General features: G+C 53.2%; 6 protein-coding genes across 6 annotated transcripts; 2 read left to right on the forward strand and 4 right to left on the reverse strand.

The window, feature by feature from the left end:
* Nucleotides 1–202: 202 nt before the first annotated feature.
* Nucleotides 203–1601, reverse strand: BKA58DRAFT_323083 (kinase-like domain-containing protein; the record flags this gene model as incomplete). The annotated part of the gene is made up of 3 exons (XM_046167897.1): nucleotides 203–1197; nucleotides 1248–1359; nucleotides 1431–1601. The coding sequence occupies 3 exons, from the start codon at nucleotides 1599–1601 to the stop codon at nucleotides 203–205; spliced, it is 1278 nt and encodes a 425-aa protein (XP_046021395.1).
* Nucleotides 1602–2322: 721 nt separating this feature from the next.
* BKA58DRAFT_448769 (uncharacterized protein) lies at nucleotides 2323–8202 on the reverse strand (the record flags this gene model as incomplete). The annotated part of the gene is made up of 5 exons (XM_046174288.1): nucleotides 2323–3785; nucleotides 3812–4911; nucleotides 4957–5072; nucleotides 5122–6028; nucleotides 7052–8202. The coding sequence occupies 5 exons, from the start codon at nucleotides 8200–8202 to the stop codon at nucleotides 2524–2526; spliced, it is 4536 nt and encodes a 1511-aa protein (XP_046021396.1). The 3' UTR covers nucleotides 2323–2523.
* A 142-nt stretch (nucleotides 8203–8344) lies between these two features.
* Nucleotides 8345–9278, forward strand: BKA58DRAFT_392542 (RWD domain-containing protein). The gene is made up of 3 exons (XM_046171009.1): nucleotides 8345–8447; nucleotides 8499–8579; nucleotides 8630–9278. The coding sequence occupies exons 1-3, from the start codon at nucleotides 8381–8383 to the stop codon at nucleotides 9190–9192; spliced, it is 711 nt and encodes a 236-aa protein (XP_046021397.1). The 5' UTR covers nucleotides 8345–8380; the 3' UTR covers nucleotides 9193–9278.
* On the reverse strand, nucleotides 9279–10253 carry BKA58DRAFT_392546 (uncharacterized protein). Its single transcript, XM_046171010.1, has 3 exons — nucleotides 10190–10253; nucleotides 9976–10136; nucleotides 9279–9926 (listed from the first exon to the last, which is right to left on the reverse strand). Exons 1-3 carry the CDS (start codon nucleotides 10236–10238, stop codon nucleotides 9285–9287), a joined length of 852 nt encoding a protein of 283 aa, XP_046021398.1. The 5' UTR covers nucleotides 10239–10253; the 3' UTR covers nucleotides 9279–9284.
* Nucleotides 10254–10356: 103 nt separating this feature from the next.
* Nucleotides 10357–11560, reverse strand: BKA58DRAFT_432028 (ubiquitin-conjugating enzyme E2 variant 2). Its single transcript, XM_046173114.1, has 5 exons — nucleotides 11166–11560; nucleotides 11033–11112; nucleotides 10857–10982; nucleotides 10729–10808; nucleotides 10357–10680 (listed from the first exon to the last, which is right to left on the reverse strand). Exons 1-5 carry the CDS (start codon nucleotides 11236–11238, stop codon nucleotides 10620–10622), a joined length of 420 nt encoding a protein of 139 aa, XP_046021399.1. The 5' UTR covers nucleotides 11239–11560; the 3' UTR covers nucleotides 10357–10619.
* Nucleotides 11503–16984, forward strand: BKA58DRAFT_43599 (uncharacterized protein). The gene is made up of 6 exons (XM_046173384.1): nucleotides 11503–11810; nucleotides 11858–12031; nucleotides 12079–12285; nucleotides 12338–12426; nucleotides 12473–14923; nucleotides 14971–16984. Exons 1-6 carry the CDS (start codon nucleotides 11666–11668, stop codon nucleotides 16933–16935), a joined length of 5031 nt encoding a protein of 1676 aa, XP_046021400.1. The 5' UTR covers nucleotides 11503–11665; the 3' UTR covers nucleotides 16936–16984.
* Nucleotide 16985: the final 1 nt, after the last annotated feature.

Consider the following 16985-nt stretch of genomic DNA (forward strand, 5'->3'; position numbering starts at 1 on the left):
CGTGCTCTAAGTTGGTATTAAACGTGCTAAGCGTGTAAAGAAATGGCGAACAAGGTGAGTGCTCTAGCTGATAGCGAACAAGAAAAGGAAAACAAGGCGCCCGCCCTATGAACAATGAAAAGCATGTTGAATGTTCAGCCGAACCAGCTTTCTCCACTCTCTTGACTCCTCAGCATACCATGGTGGTAAGTTACTCCCTTTCCTACTCTTCCTGCGCCCAAACCTTCTCTCTCAGCACCATACGCTCATTCTCCGTCTCCACCCCGCCATCAAGCGTCTTCTTCCACGCAAAGTATTCGCCCAGCCTTATCTCAGCGTAACTTGCATAGTCGAACTCGATGAGCGAGATCTGCGCCTGGATCAACGCCCAGATGCCCCAATAAAACCCTGGAACCCCACGGAAGCGATCAACTTGCTCAAACAGCATCTCCAGCTCCTCCTCCTTGTAACTTTTATTCTGGTGCGCGCTGAAGCTGCGGAGGTATTCGCGGAGGAAAGCGCGGCGGATGGTGCGTGTGGGCATGGCGGAGTAATCGCAGTCGAAACCGCCCCATTCGGCGAAATGGTTTGCAATGTCAAAGGAAGCAGGAGCAGGAGTTGCGTACTCGTAGTCGATAAAGGACACGCATGCAGCAGCAGTCTCTGGTGAGTCCGACCCGCTCGACGCACTAGAGCGGCGGGAGGCAGAGGCAGAGGACGGTGTAGGCTCGAGAATCACGTTGCCGGAGAGGAGGTCGCAATGGGCGAAGACAAACGGATTCGAGCCGCCCACACCGGGCGTGTCACCCAGCAATGCTACTAAGCTCTCGAGTTCCTGCATGAGCTGGTCGCGCCGCTCGGCCTGCGCCGTTGTGTCGGTCGGCAGCGCGAGGATCCATTTCTGCATTGTTGTCCACACATTCGGGATGGGCTTGCCTGGCGTGAGGGTCGCCATGGCGGCTAGAGACGCACGCTTGTTGTTGTGAGATGTGAGTTGTGCGGGCGCGGGACATGTGCTGCTAATACTCGATATAGGTAATGTGGCATGCCATTCTCCCAGCCTCTGAGCTACTCCTCGCCATACGTCTGGCCGTCGCAAATCTTCAGGCGTACATACGTCGCCTGGAATGTACTTGTATAGGAGACCATTTTCAAACCGCGCGTAGAGAGAGGGTGCGAGATTGTGGCGTGCGAGCAGCGAGTGGGAGCGGGTTTCCTCTAGTTTTCTTGTTTAGTCTCGGGGGTGACGGCGGTGTATGGTCACGTACTCTCGCGGTCTATGAGGACGTCTGTTCCCTTTCCGTATGCTCGCAGCAATATCGCGTCGTCGTCGACCTCGGTCTTGGACAGGCCGGGCAGGTTGTTCACCGCTTTCAGAAGCTATCCGTCGTCTTAGCCATGCGTGTAGAAAGGGGGCCGTTGCCAGTGCATGGCTGCTAATGTATGCATACCGTGTTCGTGATGCCATCGGTAAACCGAACAAACTCAATTGTGTCCTTGGTTTCCTCCCATTCTGGCCGCAGCGCAAGTATGAGGTTGAGGGCCGAGTTCTCCGAGTCCGAGTTGTCGTAGTACTGCGGTATGTTCCGGAGTGAATCGTATGGTGATTGTGCTTTACTCATGATGATGCGTGAACTACGCCATGGTTAGTCTTTTGGTGTAATGTGGTGCTGGCTGGGCGGTGGAAGAGTTGGGAGGTCATGGATAGTGGCTTCGGCGCATGTGAAAGGGTAAATTCTGAACAACAGCACTCGCAGGCCAAAGGAGGAATGACGTACCAATTGGGGATAGCAATGCCTGCGCGCAAAAGAAAAAGGAAGACACCTGCGGCTCTGGGCGGTCGGGATGTCTTGTATGAACGGAGGGTGCAGACTTGAGCATGTGCCGCGATTCGATCGACTACCCACGGGGGTCGCGTGGGCCCTTTTCTCAAGGGCTCTTCCCCTGTTCTAGCCCCGCAAAACCACACCGTCCTCAGACCCTGCCCTTGCACAACTGCTCGCCTCAGCCACACGCCACATGACGTCCCTCGGCCTTCGTCCATCAATGCAATGTACCCCAACGCGCGGTCCAAACCAAGCTTGATCCTGTCCTTCGTTGCTACACGCGGCGATGCAGCCTGCTCACCACTGCCGTCTGCCTAGGCGGATAGCCGGCTCGGTATGTGCGACTTGTGGCTGTCTATGCACATCGACGTCTGCTGCGGGGCTTCCACTGTCGCTATACAAGCTATAGGTGCGCTTCATCCCGCCGATTGGGTGTCGGCAAACCACCTGCTTGATGGAGCATTGCCACAGGTTGATGTACACGCTGGCTCCATGACGTTGAAGTGAAGCCTCCAGTCGCTGCGAATGATCAATCATATAGTACATTGCTAATTTCCCCACGGAGGCCAAGGCCGGAAGAGCCTCACTGAAAACGCCGCGCTTACTGCGCATAGGGTATATCCGTAGTCTAACACCAGAGCTGAAGTTGCACGTAGATCACACCCACCACCCAGAGCCCGAGCCCACCTGTACCGTTACGCCAAACATATGCAAATACTCACTGTACTTTCCTGCCAGTACCTCTGCGGGCCCTCCACTTGTACGACCCAAGGCCAATATCCATTGCGTTACTCTGGAGGTTTGTCAAGCCATCGAACGATTCTTTACCCAAAGTGATAACCTTCACAGTGTTGCCAAAGCCGACGACTACGCTTCGCTTCCCTAGTCTAGTCATCGGGCCAGGATCTGTTACAAAAAGCTCGTCTTCATAAGGGACCACTGTGGTGCCGTCAAGGTTATCCGGAACGAGTGGTCGTGAGCGAAACTCGCCTGTGCTTGAGAGTGTCCAGGCCTCCCATGTGTCGGTGTCGCCAACGAAGCCTCTTCGACTGCCCTTTGCAAAGACCCCCCTTAAGGATTTGGTGGCCTTCGGACTGCCTTGGTTTTGAGCTCGCTGCTTGAGCGCCGACGCGAGCGCCACGGGATCCACGCTTTGACTAGATTCATCCGTGCCTGAAGTCGTGGATGATGGCGTAGGTGATTGTAAACACCTCCTGACCCCCACGACACTGAGCGCATCTGTCGCCTCCCAGGCTCCGACAGGCTCGACATAATACACTGCCTCCTTCGCATGATCAAGCCCCCGGCATCTGTGCTTCTCTCTGTCCAGCGGTTTTCCGAGACATATTTGTGACGACGTGTTGTCGTCGAGGGAGAAGCTCTGCATGATCATGTGGTCTGTGTCCTGCTCTGTGTATGCGACAGCAAGTGAGTTCACTGTTGGAGCTCCACATTGACATGTTCGTCGCATAGGATACAAGACCCTGAAGGAGTGCGGCTTGACGTGACCGATCTGGAAAGAGTGTACGAGCGCTCGGCTCGTGAAGTCGAATATCTCAGCTTCCTCGTCGCGGAGTGCGAAAATAAGGCCTAGACTGGGAACAGCCTCTATGCATCGGATCTTTGCGGGATTGCTGCCTGGAGGTGGCCCGGGGTCGAGACCGGCGACTACCTCGGACATCATATTGCACTCCTCCACAAGCGGCAGGATGTGGACTTCGCCAGGCTTCGTTACGAACACAACGCTGGTGTCGCCCTTGAGTGAGGTGTAAGTTGTGGTGCAGACGATGGGACTGCTTGATATGCGCCTGGTATAGTGGATGCCTGTGCGTGCTTCGAGCCTGGTCAGGTGTCCGTCTGGTGTGATGATGATAAGGTAGAGCTTTTCGACATCTAAACGTGTCTTGAGGTAGGCAAAGGTAAACAAAACGGGCGCCTGTCCACGAATATCGATCTTGGGAAACAGAAGGAACCGTGATGCTGGGATATCCCATAAGCCGACTGACCGGTGTCTGCACAGATCGCAAGGATGTTGCCACCATCGTCCATAGCCGTAGCATATATGGGCCAGAGCTTTGGCTTCATCGTTGCTGTTTGCAGCGTTGTGTGCAAATATCCCCCGCGGCCATGTAGCCACAGTGCGGTACTCCGGTCGAGAGATATACTAGCAAGATGTCCTCTCGAGCAAGAGGCCAATTGCACAACGTCGAGGTTCTGCGGCGTTGGCAATGTCTTGATAGACAATGTGACTTCGTCATCTTCAGTCTCTTCAGAAGTTTTCGGAAGTCCAGTCCAGAGAAGATAGTTCATGAATAATGTTACAGCCGCGATAAACGTAACGACAAGCAAGGCTACCGGAAACGCATGTCCTTGCGCAAAGTGGCGAACTCCATCGGTGAAAGACAGCGGCGGCTGAGGTCGGTCGCGCCCGTATGCCCCTTTCGCAACCACGAGGATGGGGTCGTAGATACGAGCTACGAAGCTCGAAGCACCTGGCTTGATGAAACCAAACAGTTCCCGGGCAGTATTGTGATCTTGGATCCTAAGCCAGTCAGCGGGGGTCCTAGCCTGATTGATTGGTGGTGGGCTCCATGTGCTGTCAGGGGTACGTCTCCGTTTCCTGATTGTGAGATTTTGGCGAAGCGTATCAATGGACAATTGCTTGCCATCACTATCGAAAAAGTGCCAGTTGATAGCGAGAATAATGGAACAGATCGCGACTGTGCCAGCAAAGCGCGTGCTGAGGGGTAGGGTACCTTCCAACAACGCCCCAAGCCAAGACTGTCGTTCTGCTCCCTTCTTGTTATTCTGAGTGAGATCGGCACGGTCCAGTGAGTCCGAGAGTTCCATTCTCTGCACGTCGACGCTGAGAACAGCGACAAAGAAGGTCAAGTGGAAAACAAGGTCGAACACCAGAGTGACGGCAGCAAAGACGCAAAAGTCGGCTACCCAGGGTGAAACTAGGCGGGAACAAATGTACAAGAGGGCCAAATTCTGAAAAGCAATAGCAAGGGATAGGTGACCGACTTCACCAAGCGCATTTCCGATTCGCTGGTGAGGGGGCATCTCCGGGGGTGTCTCGAGGACGACATTGATCAAACGAAATCTAGTCGTGTTAGCCAGGTTAGAGGAGAAGCAACAGTGTACGCACATATTGCCCAATCCAAAACAAAAGACAACTCCAGGAAACCATGGGCGGGGTATTCGCGCTAAATCAATTCCAAGATAGGTACAGAGTGTGAAACTGGCGATGACGCATATGGACATCTGCCCGGTGATTTAGCAGTGGGAGTAGTAACATCAGGAGTGAGCCTACCTTGGCACATATGGTTACAAGCAGACCAAACCAACTCTTGACTGCTCGCAGCTGCATCATTCTCCATATGACATAAACTGCGGTCACTAGGTAGGACGCTGCTAAGAACAAGTCGTCGTTCAAAGTCATCGGCTTGAACCGGAACTCGTAGAGTCGACTTCGCCCGACCTGGCCGTCGGGTGGGAAGATGGACCAGTCTGGAGACAGCTTTTCAGCCAGAAGGCGCGACCGTGAGTCCCAAGTATCTCCCAAGCTCGAGTTGGTCTGGTCGAACAGCGTGATAACCAACGCATCCGCGGCGCGAAGTTTGGTGGCTGAGAAGGATTTGCCGGCAAAGACGGTGCTCGGGCGCAGGGTGACATTGAGTGCCGAGCGAATGCGATTATGGGCGTTAATGGTATCGAGAAGGTTGTCGTCTTTCTCCAGCGCGCCGAGCGAGCAGTTCCAGTACATCAGCGGCGAGTGCCAACCCCACTTCTCTCCAGCGGGTGCGACAAGACAGCCCGGAGCATCGCGCTGGAGCATGTGCTGGTCGTCGTACGCAGCGCTCTCTCGCGTATCCAACCCGCCGTTGATAAGCACTTCCTGGACATGCATAGCTTCGCGCAGCACCGGCAGGGCAATTGCATTCATGTAGTCGCCATGCACCCAGACCTGGCGCACCACGACATCGGCGGGGCGCTCGCCCTCGACCTCGGTGGTCGATGTCCAGACATGCTTGGGCAGATTGCGGAGGGCAGCGGCGGCCGAGCTGTCGGCCTGGAAGACGGCCTGGTAGCAGAGGAGGACGGAGATGGTGATGGTCAGGACAATGGAGAGCAGCCAATGGCGGGCGGTGGCGGTGCCGTGGGCCTGGAAAGCGCGGCGGATGGGGTGCGAGGTGTCGAGCCGTGGTGGTTCAGTGGTACTAGAGATGGGTTTAGAGTCGGACGCGTGTTATGGGGCAGCAGCGACTCACCCACGCAGCGGATAAAGAAGATACCAGATCATGGCATGCCCGGGCTCGGTTGGGAAGACGCCTCAGCTGCGGCCGAGGGTTTGCGACGCACTCTTCGTCGAATGCGATGTGTACGGGTGTGGGGCGGTCTGAGCATCTGTCGGAGCAGGCGCGAGGGACGGCCGGAAAGGGCGCGACTTTTGTGGGTTGGGATCTAAAGGCACCACGTCGGCGGGCGAGGGCGATGGCGCAGCGTCACTTTGGCTTTGCGGCAACTCCCCAGGGCGGTCTTGGTCTCGATGAGCATGATTGATTATTCGTGGCGTTGGCGGCGCCGGCAACGTCGACAGAGCTGCCAAGCGCAGGCCATGTCTCATCCCATCCACCGCACCTTGGTGTTACACCTGGACTGCCCTCGCCAATGGGGGAGCTCCCCTGCAAGCGACTGGCGCACTCGCTCCGCATGCGCCCTGCTGCTACGGGCGACGACGACTCGTCCTACACACACACATTCTGTTCACGTCGCCGATGCGCCTCTGCTTCGCGTTCGCACCTCGAAGCGGGACGCGACCTCAGTAGCTCGCAAAGCGGGGAATGATTGGCGTGTGGCTTCGTCTATTCAGGAGCTGTCACGGCACCACTGACAGCATCCTAGTGCCCATCCTACATAGGTTCGCGGCGGCATCCCACATGCAGGGGCCCCGTCCCACGCTGGTGCTGCCAACTGCCTGCCTCAGGTCGTGCTTCTGCTATCCATCCACGCACCCTGGGTATCAAATAAATCTACACTACATCCAGCTTCTACTGTAAGTACGCTGATATGTCCCAGACACTTGCAGCCCCTACTATTTCAGTTGTGACATCCCAACATTGCTGCCCCTGCTGCCCAATATCCCCAATTTCGGTCCCATTCACAGCGGAGCCGCGTATCGCTGACCAACGACGGCCTCAACACGGCCAAGCCGGTCTGTAACGATATACTTTCCCATTCACGTGCCGTCCATCTTCTCATTGTCGTCATCGTCATCATCATCCATCTCCTCATCCGCGTCTTCCCAGTCCTCATCTTCCTCGCCGGTAGAGGGGCCGAGTACGTCGTTGAGCTCCTTCAATATCTCATCAGCGTGCTCCTTCAGACGCTCGTCCTCCCACTCTAGCATGTTGTAGAGCTTGAGGCAGTTCTCCAGCCAATCGCGACTGGCACGCAGTAGTGATGTCGCAACCTTCTCCTCTCCTTCGGTCTTTTGCTTTCCCGCCAGCAGGTGCAGGCACCAACCGCCCAGATACCAAGCATCGACACTGCCGTCATTCTCGCCCACTAACCGCTCCAACACTTCAATCGCCTCGTCTTCCATCTCAGCTTCCATGAGCAGGCGTGACAGACTGATGCGAGTCGAATAGTCTGGGACCTTGGGATTGTCTGGGTCGAGGTCTTTCCAAAGATCCATGCTCCGTGTCAGTGCGGATTTGGCTTCGTCGGGCTTGAGCTGCGAGATGCGTATTGATGCGAGCGTTTGTAAGGGTTCTGGGTTTTCGGGTGCGAAAAGTAGTGCTTCAGTAACGGCAGCGTTGCATCGCGCCTCGGCATCTTCTTCCCAGGACAGATCCGTCATGTAGACTTCAGCAATACCACAGAGCGAGTTCGCTATCTTTTGCCTTTTCTCTTCTAGCAGCTCCTCGACTTCGTCCTTCTTCACCCGTTTGCCTTCCAGCTCGCTGATCTCCCTCTTCAGCACTTCAATGCCCTTCTCGAACCACCGCACACTCTCAGCGCCTCCCTCCTCGTTTAATTGTGCTAGCCATAGGAATTTCTCAGCGCCATCGTTCGCGCCTTCTGGGTCGATTACAATCGCTGCTTGGAAGGCCTCGCGCGCAGAGTCTGGATCGCCCAGTTCGACATTGATCTCGCCGAGGAGGTTCAGTGCAGGTAGCACTGCAGCAGTGGGTTTCGACGTGCCGGGCTGGAGTAGGTTGAGGGCTCTTCGTGCGGCGACCAGCGCTTCTTCGGGTTGTGATGTTTGTAGAAAGGTAGCGGCTTGAATCAAAAGTTCTTCCGGTGACGCCTTTGGTTTTTTCGACTCTTTTACTGCACCGCTCTTTGCGCTCTTCTTTGCCTTGCGATCGGTAGGTTTCGTTTTCGCCATATTGTGAGATTTGGGTGGTGTGGTGGTTGCAGATGTCGCAGTTCCAGATTCCCAAAAATATTTCTCGCGATCGGCAGTCGGACGGAGCTAACGTGGGGAAAGCGCGCCCCGCCAAAGCAGCCTCAGCGTCACTTGCAGATGCCATCACTCTACTAATTTCCTTACTTGGCTCTACACAATGGGTATCGAAGACCAACAAGAAGAGCGCGAGGTGCTCGAGTCCATCTTCCCCGACGAGATCACAGGTAGCGCTACCTTGCGCAACGACTTCCCACCATGTGTTAACACCTCCGCAGATGTTTCCGAGACAGAATTCCGAATCGCAATAACGCTCGACGATGGCCGCCACGAAGACGATGAAACCGAAGAGGAGCAACGTATGCGACTGCATCATATCTACAGACAGACCTCAACTCACGCCCACCAGCTGTCATCATCCTAAATGTCTCCTATCCGCCCAACTACCCCGACGAAGCCCCCCGACTCGACGTAACACAACCACCCAACGCGCCACGACACCAATACCTAGACATACAAGAAGACAAGCAACGCCTGCTAGACTCGCTCACAGAGACGATAGAAGAAAACCTCGGCATGGCCATGATCTTCACCCTCGTAACCGTCCTCAAAGACAGCGCCGAACTCCTCATAACCGAGCGCCAAAACGCGAAGCAAGCCCTCGCCGACATTGCCGCTGCCAAAGCTGAGGAGGAAGAGAACAAGAAGTTTCAAGGTGAGGCCGTTACACGAGAGACGTTCCTCGCATGGCGAGACAGGTTTCGGAAGGAGATGGAGGATGAGAAGAGGCGGAAGGAAGAGGAGAAGGAGCTGGAGGATAAGAAGAAGAGAATCGTCAAGGAGGAGAAGAAATTGACGGGTAAAGAGCTGTGGCAGCAGGGCTTGGTTGGCAAGGTGGATGATGACGATGATGATGACGATGGTGTGGACGCGGTGGATGTAGGGAAGTTGAAGATTGAAACGAGTTCATAGTGATGGCAGGGCATTGGCATGGCATGTCAGGTCGGATATATACCCATCTTGCAAAGCGCAGGTACAGCAAAATATAAGACAGTATATTGTGCTCATGATTCCGGCTTGATGACTCGTATAGGATGCCTCTTCCTTCCCCTCACAATCGTCTGCCCCTCCTTGAGCGCAAGCTCAGTCTCCATATCTACAATCCTCTGCATCTTCTTCGTCGTCTCTCTATCCTTCCTGATGTCCGCCTCGTGTGCTTCCTGGTTCGCCCTCGCTGAATCATGGATCGCATCGGCCCATTTCACAGTATCTTCGCGCTCCCTCAATTGCGCAGTTATGAGTACGTCCCACACGTCCTCCTGCTGACATATGGGCAGCCACCAATTTTCCAGGAGGACCCTCGTGTCGAAGAGCTCGATCTTGCGTCGTAGTCGTTGTTGGATGACGCGACTTAGCGCTGGAGGTTGCGGCTTCGTGAGGCGCAGGAAGGGCACACCGTTTGCGGAGGCGAGGACAGGGACGCGGCGGGGTCCAGAGGTTGTTGCGTAGGGTCGCACGTTTAGGACGGCTCTCTCGGGTGGAAGGCACGCAAGCCGTTCTTTGGGAAGGTCTGGTAGCGTTGTCTTTTCGTACGGTCTTATTGGAGGGGCGCGTGTTAGACCACGAGGCAATTGGGAGATCAGTTGCGTCAGAGTGCTTGCGCTGGCTGTGTCTCCAGTAGCGGAGGCATCGAGATGGTCGAGCGTCTATACCTTGTCAATTGATGGTGTTAAAGCTGCAGTGGTATAGAAATACCTCATAGCCAGCTTTGAAACTCAGACCTAATTGGTATGGGCTCTGGATCTTTCTGTTCCGCCGAAACTTGTTGCGGATGGCGTTGAATAAAGAGAGACGGTCGTCATCTGGAAGAGGAGCGGAGGAGCATCGCGACAGCAAGGCTCGATAGAGAGCGATTGCTAAGAACGGTGTTAGAGATTATTGGCAGATGACAAAAGGCTCAATGTCTAACCTGCTACACGGTGTTGTGTCGACCGTTTAGGCTGGAGGAATCGGGGCATGCATGAGATGGCTCGGTGGTGGAGGTCCGAGGCCTGCGCCGCAACGCGAAGGATTTGGGCTGCGATGTTACATATCACGTGCGCACCACCTCTTTTCAAGGTACAACATTATACGTATGGACGTCCTCGATGTTTGCCAGTCTAGGAGCACACTTCAACGACTTGCCGCCAAAGCTTCCTCAAAGACTCTGCAAGCCCGACAAAGGATCAAGATGGAGTAAAATATGTTGTTGATAATCCTGGATTCTTGCCAGACTGTATGGCTACGCTAGCAGAACATAACTCCGTTCCATGCGCATTCATGTCCTTCATGCATCATATCCTGTGCCCATATTAATCATGACCAAAATTTCCTTTCTGGTCAGGCTGTCCGCGATTCCTTTAGAACATCGCGCCTTCGGGTGGCTGTGGAAGCTTCTTGTTCTGAGGCAGCGCCATATACCTGATACCCAATTAGTATTGCGTCATTTCAATTGATGAGTGTTCTAACCTTCGAAGCTCTATCAGTATCGTCTCCATGGTGAAATCGCGCTTCCATTGAGCCAGACATGGCAACTTCGACCCATCGACCTGGTATCGTCAGTATCCGTCCAGTATCTACGACTCCAACTATCGCACCTTTCCATTCTGAGGGTTGACGCAGGGTAGGTTGATCTTGGTTGTGAACTTGATCTCCGGAGGAGTGTCAGGGTAGTCAGGGCCGCAGTGGATCGATACGCTGTAAATGCGGTTCTCGTGGACGCTCTGCAACGGGGTCAATATGCAAACTACGACGTGACGAAAAGAGCACATACGTGTGGTGGGCCGAGGATAGTGCCGTTCCAGTCGGACATCAGCAGGTCGTCGCCATTGTCAAGACCATATGAACAGGCCTCTGTAAACTCTCAGTACCCTGTCACCCAAGGCTATACCACGGGTCTACCATACCGGCACCGAGACCTTTCTCGCCCTTCTCAAGCTCCTCCAGCAGGCGGAAGTTGCGCGGAACTTTAGCGCCCATAGTAGCGGTGGTTATGTGTGAAGGCTGAGCAGATGTGTGGCGCGTGAGGAAGTGGGATGGACCCCGCTATGCGATATTGGCAGCTGTTGACGGTTGTGGAGAGTTTTGATTGAGCTTTGTAGCTAATGTAGCTAGAGTGTAAGTTGCTGGCTCTATACTCGTAGTCAGGCGCAATTGTAAAGTTGCTGGGTGACAGCAGGATGGATGTTTGTCCAAACATGCCTGTCGGGCCCACTAGCGTCGATGGCTATGACGAGGCACCCGTGGACCAGGGTCTCACCTGGCACGCGTGAATCGCTTGGCCCGTCGCCCCAGACGCGACAACGTTGCCTTTAGCGATTCGACAGAACAACAACCCAATACCCAACTCTCAAGTCGCTCCTTTGCCTGGAAGGACCGTCCAGATGCTTAGGCTCATAACAAAAGAATGACAGCTCAAATCTTGGCGGCTGAACTAGGCAACCTCATACAGGATGCAAAACGCAAGAATACCGAGCTACGCAATGCTGCAGAAACGGCCTTGAAGGACTTGAAGTCGCTTCCCAATACTTCAGAAGCCCAACTCTCGGCTGGTGAGATGCCTACTGTCACTTGGTCTGCATATGTTGACGGAATCAAGATCTCTCCCGACGACCACATTTCATCTCACCCTTTTTGATTGCCTGCGGAACTCAAAATGCCAAATTTGCATCTACTGGGATATCATGTCTCCAGAGGCTTTGCGTTTCGCGAGCGTTGCCACGAGAACGGCTAACAGAAGTACTTGAAGCGTTCAAGCAATCTGTACCATCAAGTAAAGAAGGCTGAGCATGATGCTTTCGACATAGCTAACGCTGCCAGGCCATGATATCCAGCTGAAGATACTGCAGGCGCTACCTTCACTGCTTCAGAACTATCCCGCAGAAATACGCAGCGAGTCATTATCCGCTGTTCTGCAAATATGTTCAAGTCTCCAAAATGCGAAGAACTTTGCTGTCAGCAACACGGCTGCAGCCACGTTGCAACAATTGGTGATTGTCGTATTCGACAGAGTTGCGTCAGAAGATGGTATTATGCTGAATCAAGCAACAAACATGTTATAGGCTGACCAAATACAAAGAGAAAGCCTTAGAAATCCCTACCGTGACGGAGGTGAAAGGCGATGATGGCCAAGTCTCAGTCAGACCAGCTGCGAACGATGCCTACAAGGTCCGTCATCTCCTTAAATACCAGTAGCTTTACTGATGAGGTTTAGATGTTTACCGATCTCATCGCACTCATTGTTGGAGAGAAGCCAGTCTTCATGCGATTTGCTTCGCTGCCGCCAGCTTCGACGCTGGAGCTGATCGAAGCAATCCTCTCGAACCACAACAAGATTATGACGACGCATCCGGAACAGATTTACATTATGCGAACCCAGTTAATGCCGCTGATCATCCGCTCGCTATCCGATCGCTTATCCTTTGCGGTGACTGTGCGAATCATTCGGATACTACATCTGATCATTCGGTATCACCTTGACACGCTTCCATCCGAATGCGAGATTGCGCTCGGTCTTTTGAACCATATGCTCGATCCTGAGGCCTCTCAGGCATGGAAGAGAGTTCTTTGTCTCGAGGTGTTCCGCAGCATTTACGCCGATTCCAGACTTCTCCTAGCAATCTATGCCCTATTTGATGCAGAAAGCGGAAAGAAGAACATATTTGGAGACAACCTAGCGGCTTTTGTGCGCCTTGCGACTGAAAAGCCAGCGGCGATTGGCTTAGGTCAGCAGTCAACAGCTGCCGCTGGTTTTGAAGAAGAGGTATCGGATCAAGCTGTCGCTGAAGCGGGTGCATTAGCTGGCGTCATAGGTGGTTCTGTGAGCGATACTAGCAATAATGCTCGTCCTTCTGGCATCAGTATGCAATGGAGTTCTCTCAAAACTCCATGCATCGAACACCTCGACAAAACCGACCCGCCTGCATTACCTGAAACGTACATCTACAGCCTGGTATTGACGTGCATCACCAACATTTCTGAAAGTCTAGCAAAATTTGTGCTTCCTCTTACTGTACATCATGAGAGCAGAAGCCGAAAGAAAACCAAAGCCGAAGAAACGAATGAAGACGACACGGATGTCGCATCGCCAGATCGAAACATTCGGAAGCTCTCGAGGACTCACTCTTTCCGTAAAAAGACTATACCAGTCAATCCTCTGGATCTGACCGATCACCCGGCTTACTCGTTCGTGCAGACCTCGACAAACTTGGTCACGGAATGCTGGCCTGCAGTCCTTGCAACCTGCTCAACATTCCTTAATGCTACGCTTGACACGGACTATTACAGGGCTCTAATCCGAGCCATACAAAAATTCACTCAAGTTGCCGGACTGCTAAGACTGTCAACGCCACGAGATGCATTCCTCACTACCATGGGTAAAGCAGCTGTCCCATCGAACTTGCTGCTAGCTAATGCTTCGTCGCCTATTAACGAGAAGCCTGGAATCTTCTCTAATGCGAGAGGAATGCTCAGCGTGGACAGCTTCGTGAGTCAAGCTTCCTCAATGTCCACCGACAAGAACCGGCGTCCTTCACACGATGTTACAGCCCCCACACTGGGCCCTCGAAACTTATTGTGTCTGCGAGCTCTTCTCAATCTTGCAATCGCGTTGGGGCCGACGCTGCAATCAGCCTGGTCTATCGTCTTTGAGACGTTACAAGTAGCCGATCTCGTGATGGCGTTGTCGAGCCAGAACAGCAGTCGCGCATCTGGATCTGGAAGCCGTGCGGATATGGAGACAAATACAGAGAAATTGGAGGCAGAGACTTCAGCTGTCCAGAGTGCTGCGCGTAGACTCTTTGAAAGTACAGTTGACTATCCTAATGAGTCCTTTTCCGAGGTATTACAAGCGCTTTGCTCACTGCTAAACGGGGTATCTTCATCAGAGAGCGGACAAAGAACACCGATTACCTCCGGCCGTCCTCAGGTTTCGCATCGGCGTCTCGGTAGCGCATCAGGAATCGGTCTCAACACAGATGCTAACTCCCGCGACTCGGCATTTGCGTTGAACAAGATTGGGGAGCTGGCGTCATTGAACGAAAGCAGGTTGTCGCAATATGATCCCGCTGATAGTGGATGGGACATCCTGATTCGAGAGGTTATACGCTACTCCACTGACAGTCGAAAAGCGACGCCTACAAGGCTGCTGGCAGCCGACATCTTAGCAAGGACAATTAGGGAGATCGCTGAGCTCTCCATGTCTGACGATCAACGCGAAGAAATACAGGCTCGCATACTTGCTGCACTGCAAAAGCAGATTACCGACGTCCATCATTATGATGGGGTCAACAAAGACACGATCAGCGACACTGATATACGGGTACATCAAATAGCTCTAGAAGCACTTAAGAGCGTGATTGAGCAATGCGGAGAGTCTCTAGTTGCCGGCTGGACCTCTGTTATTGAGAGCTTGATGAGTGTTTTCACACAAAAATTGCCATTAGCGCACGGAAACCCGAAAGACGCCGAGGCCTCTGAAAACAGTCAAGCCACAAGTTCCACTACAGACGTCATTTCAAGATCTCTTGCTCGATCGGCTTTTGTGACGGCCAACCTCGTCTGCTCAGATTTCATGACTGCTGTTCCGGATGCTTGTCTCTCCACGCTTTTAGAACTCTTGCGCAGATTCTGCTCCCAGAGAGAGGACTTGAACATGTCTCTTACCGTGAGTTTCTTCTTTCAAACGCGTGATACGTATCTAACTTGGTACAGGCGATCACCTTCTTTTGGAATGTGTCGGACTACCTACAATCGCGGACTGATCTCTCCTCATTGGTGGAGGTTGTTACTCAGACTAGTGGCAAGAAAGACGTCGAAGATGCCGTAAGCACATATTCACGAGAAGGAAAGACTGCGGCATTGTGGCTTCAAGTTTTGCTCAATCTTTCATCCATCACAACGGATGAACGCATCGAGGTGCGGCACTCTGCGATCCAAACGATACAGAGGATCTTCGAGAACTGTTCAGATCAGTTGTCGTCGGCAGTTTGGTTGCTTTGCCTTCGTACAATCCTGTTCGGTATGGTGGAGGCCAATTTGAACATTCAGAACGATGTTCGGATACAAACTTCACGCAAAGACGACCACAAGGAATGGGATGAGACTACCAAGGTGGTTCTCCAGACCCTCACCGTTCTCAACACCACCTATATGGAAAAACTCGATACATCTCAGCTTGGTGACGCATGGTCAGAGCTACTGGAACTCCTGAATCGCTACTTCGAATACCACTCGCATGCGCTAGGGGCTTCAGTATTCGGCACAATGACAGGTGTTCTCTCCCATGCCGAAAATACTCAGGTGTGGAATACCGATCCTCTTCTCAAGACTGCAGCGGTATGGAGAAGCTACTTTTCCTCTTCAGACGCTTGGCAAGAAGTACACGAAGAGGACAACCAAGACGCTTTCGTGGCGTATGCAGAGGCTTTCAAAGCGATCTACCGCCTCTCGGATCGGCTTCTTGTCAAGGATCTGCCTTTGATGCTTGCGAATCTTGAAGCGTGTGTTGTTAACTCGGATGAAGTCGCTTACTCTTCGGATCTGGACACTATGACCACTCTTCAGAGTCGAGTGATGGAATGCTTAAGGATGGTCAAAACGGAGGAAGACAAAGACATTCCACCATATCTGATACGCATGTTAGGCCGGTTCATTTCGCTACCATACACTTCTTTGGCCAAGTTCCCGGGAAAGCGCGGGCCAACCTTTGTCGCACTTTCAAAAGCCTCAATGACGCTGCTGCAAGACATCATTGTCAAACATGCTGAGCTGAAAGAGATTTACACGACTGATGCACTGTCATTCGCTTTTACCAGTCTGGCACAGCCGATTGAAGAAAAGTACATGTGGCAGCGAGAGGGCCGAGCACCGACCTTATGGCAAAAGGCTACGACAACATCTACAGCTATACTTGAGTCGGCATTGCCACACATCAAGTCAAGTCAGGAAATCTGGACCACCCTTGTTGATATTGCGCATTGCATTACGCGTGCACAGCCATTACCCAATGCCCCGGTCTCTCTGGAGAAGGACGAACAGTTTGACATCCAGTCTTTCACCCAATTCCGCAACCTAATCACCCTACCACTTGGCTCGAATATTCTCCCACATAGTCTCCGGCAAAGCTACGCGCGCAACCTCTTTTCTACATCTCTAGTCCACAGCCCTCTGTCCGGAGAACTACCCGACATCAGCACCTCACCGCTCGAGGGGCTTTACAAAACACGTTTAGGGCAGACTGCTGAGCTGAACTACACCTGGCGGCCAGACATGAGCTATGTTTGCCTTTTCGAGCTCTTCAATCTCGTCGCCGTGAACGACAGTAGTCGCGAACGTATCTGGCTGGCTAAAGCAGCGGCCCCATACCTCATCTTGAGATGCGCACTTCCCCTCAAAACGTATATCGCAGACCAACCACTTCGCGGTCGTATGCCTGCGCCAGAGTCGCAGAGACGCGAGCTGCTCTTTGTATTGGGGCAACTGGGACAGTTGGAGAGCGAGCCGCAGGCTATACCTGATGCCCCGGGAGTCAGGTCACAACATAGGAGGCATTTGCATAGGTTGTACCCATTGCTTCTCAAAGCGACGAGGGTGGCTAGGCAGGATGCTGAGGTGTTCGAACACTTGGCGAAGCTGATTGATCTGGTTGGGGATGAGTTTGGGTTAGACGATGATTGAGGCAGGGTATAGTACCAAATGAGCACTTATACCTTTTCTGAACGCTTCCA

The sequence above is a fragment of the Alternaria rosae genome (genome assembly GCF_020736505.1).
Source record: "Alternaria rosae strain MPI-PUGE-AT-0040 chromosome Unknown BKA58scaffold_10, whole genome shotgun sequence".
Taxonomy (NCBI): domain Eukaryota; kingdom Fungi; phylum Ascomycota; class Dothideomycetes; order Pleosporales; family Pleosporaceae; genus Alternaria; species Alternaria rosae.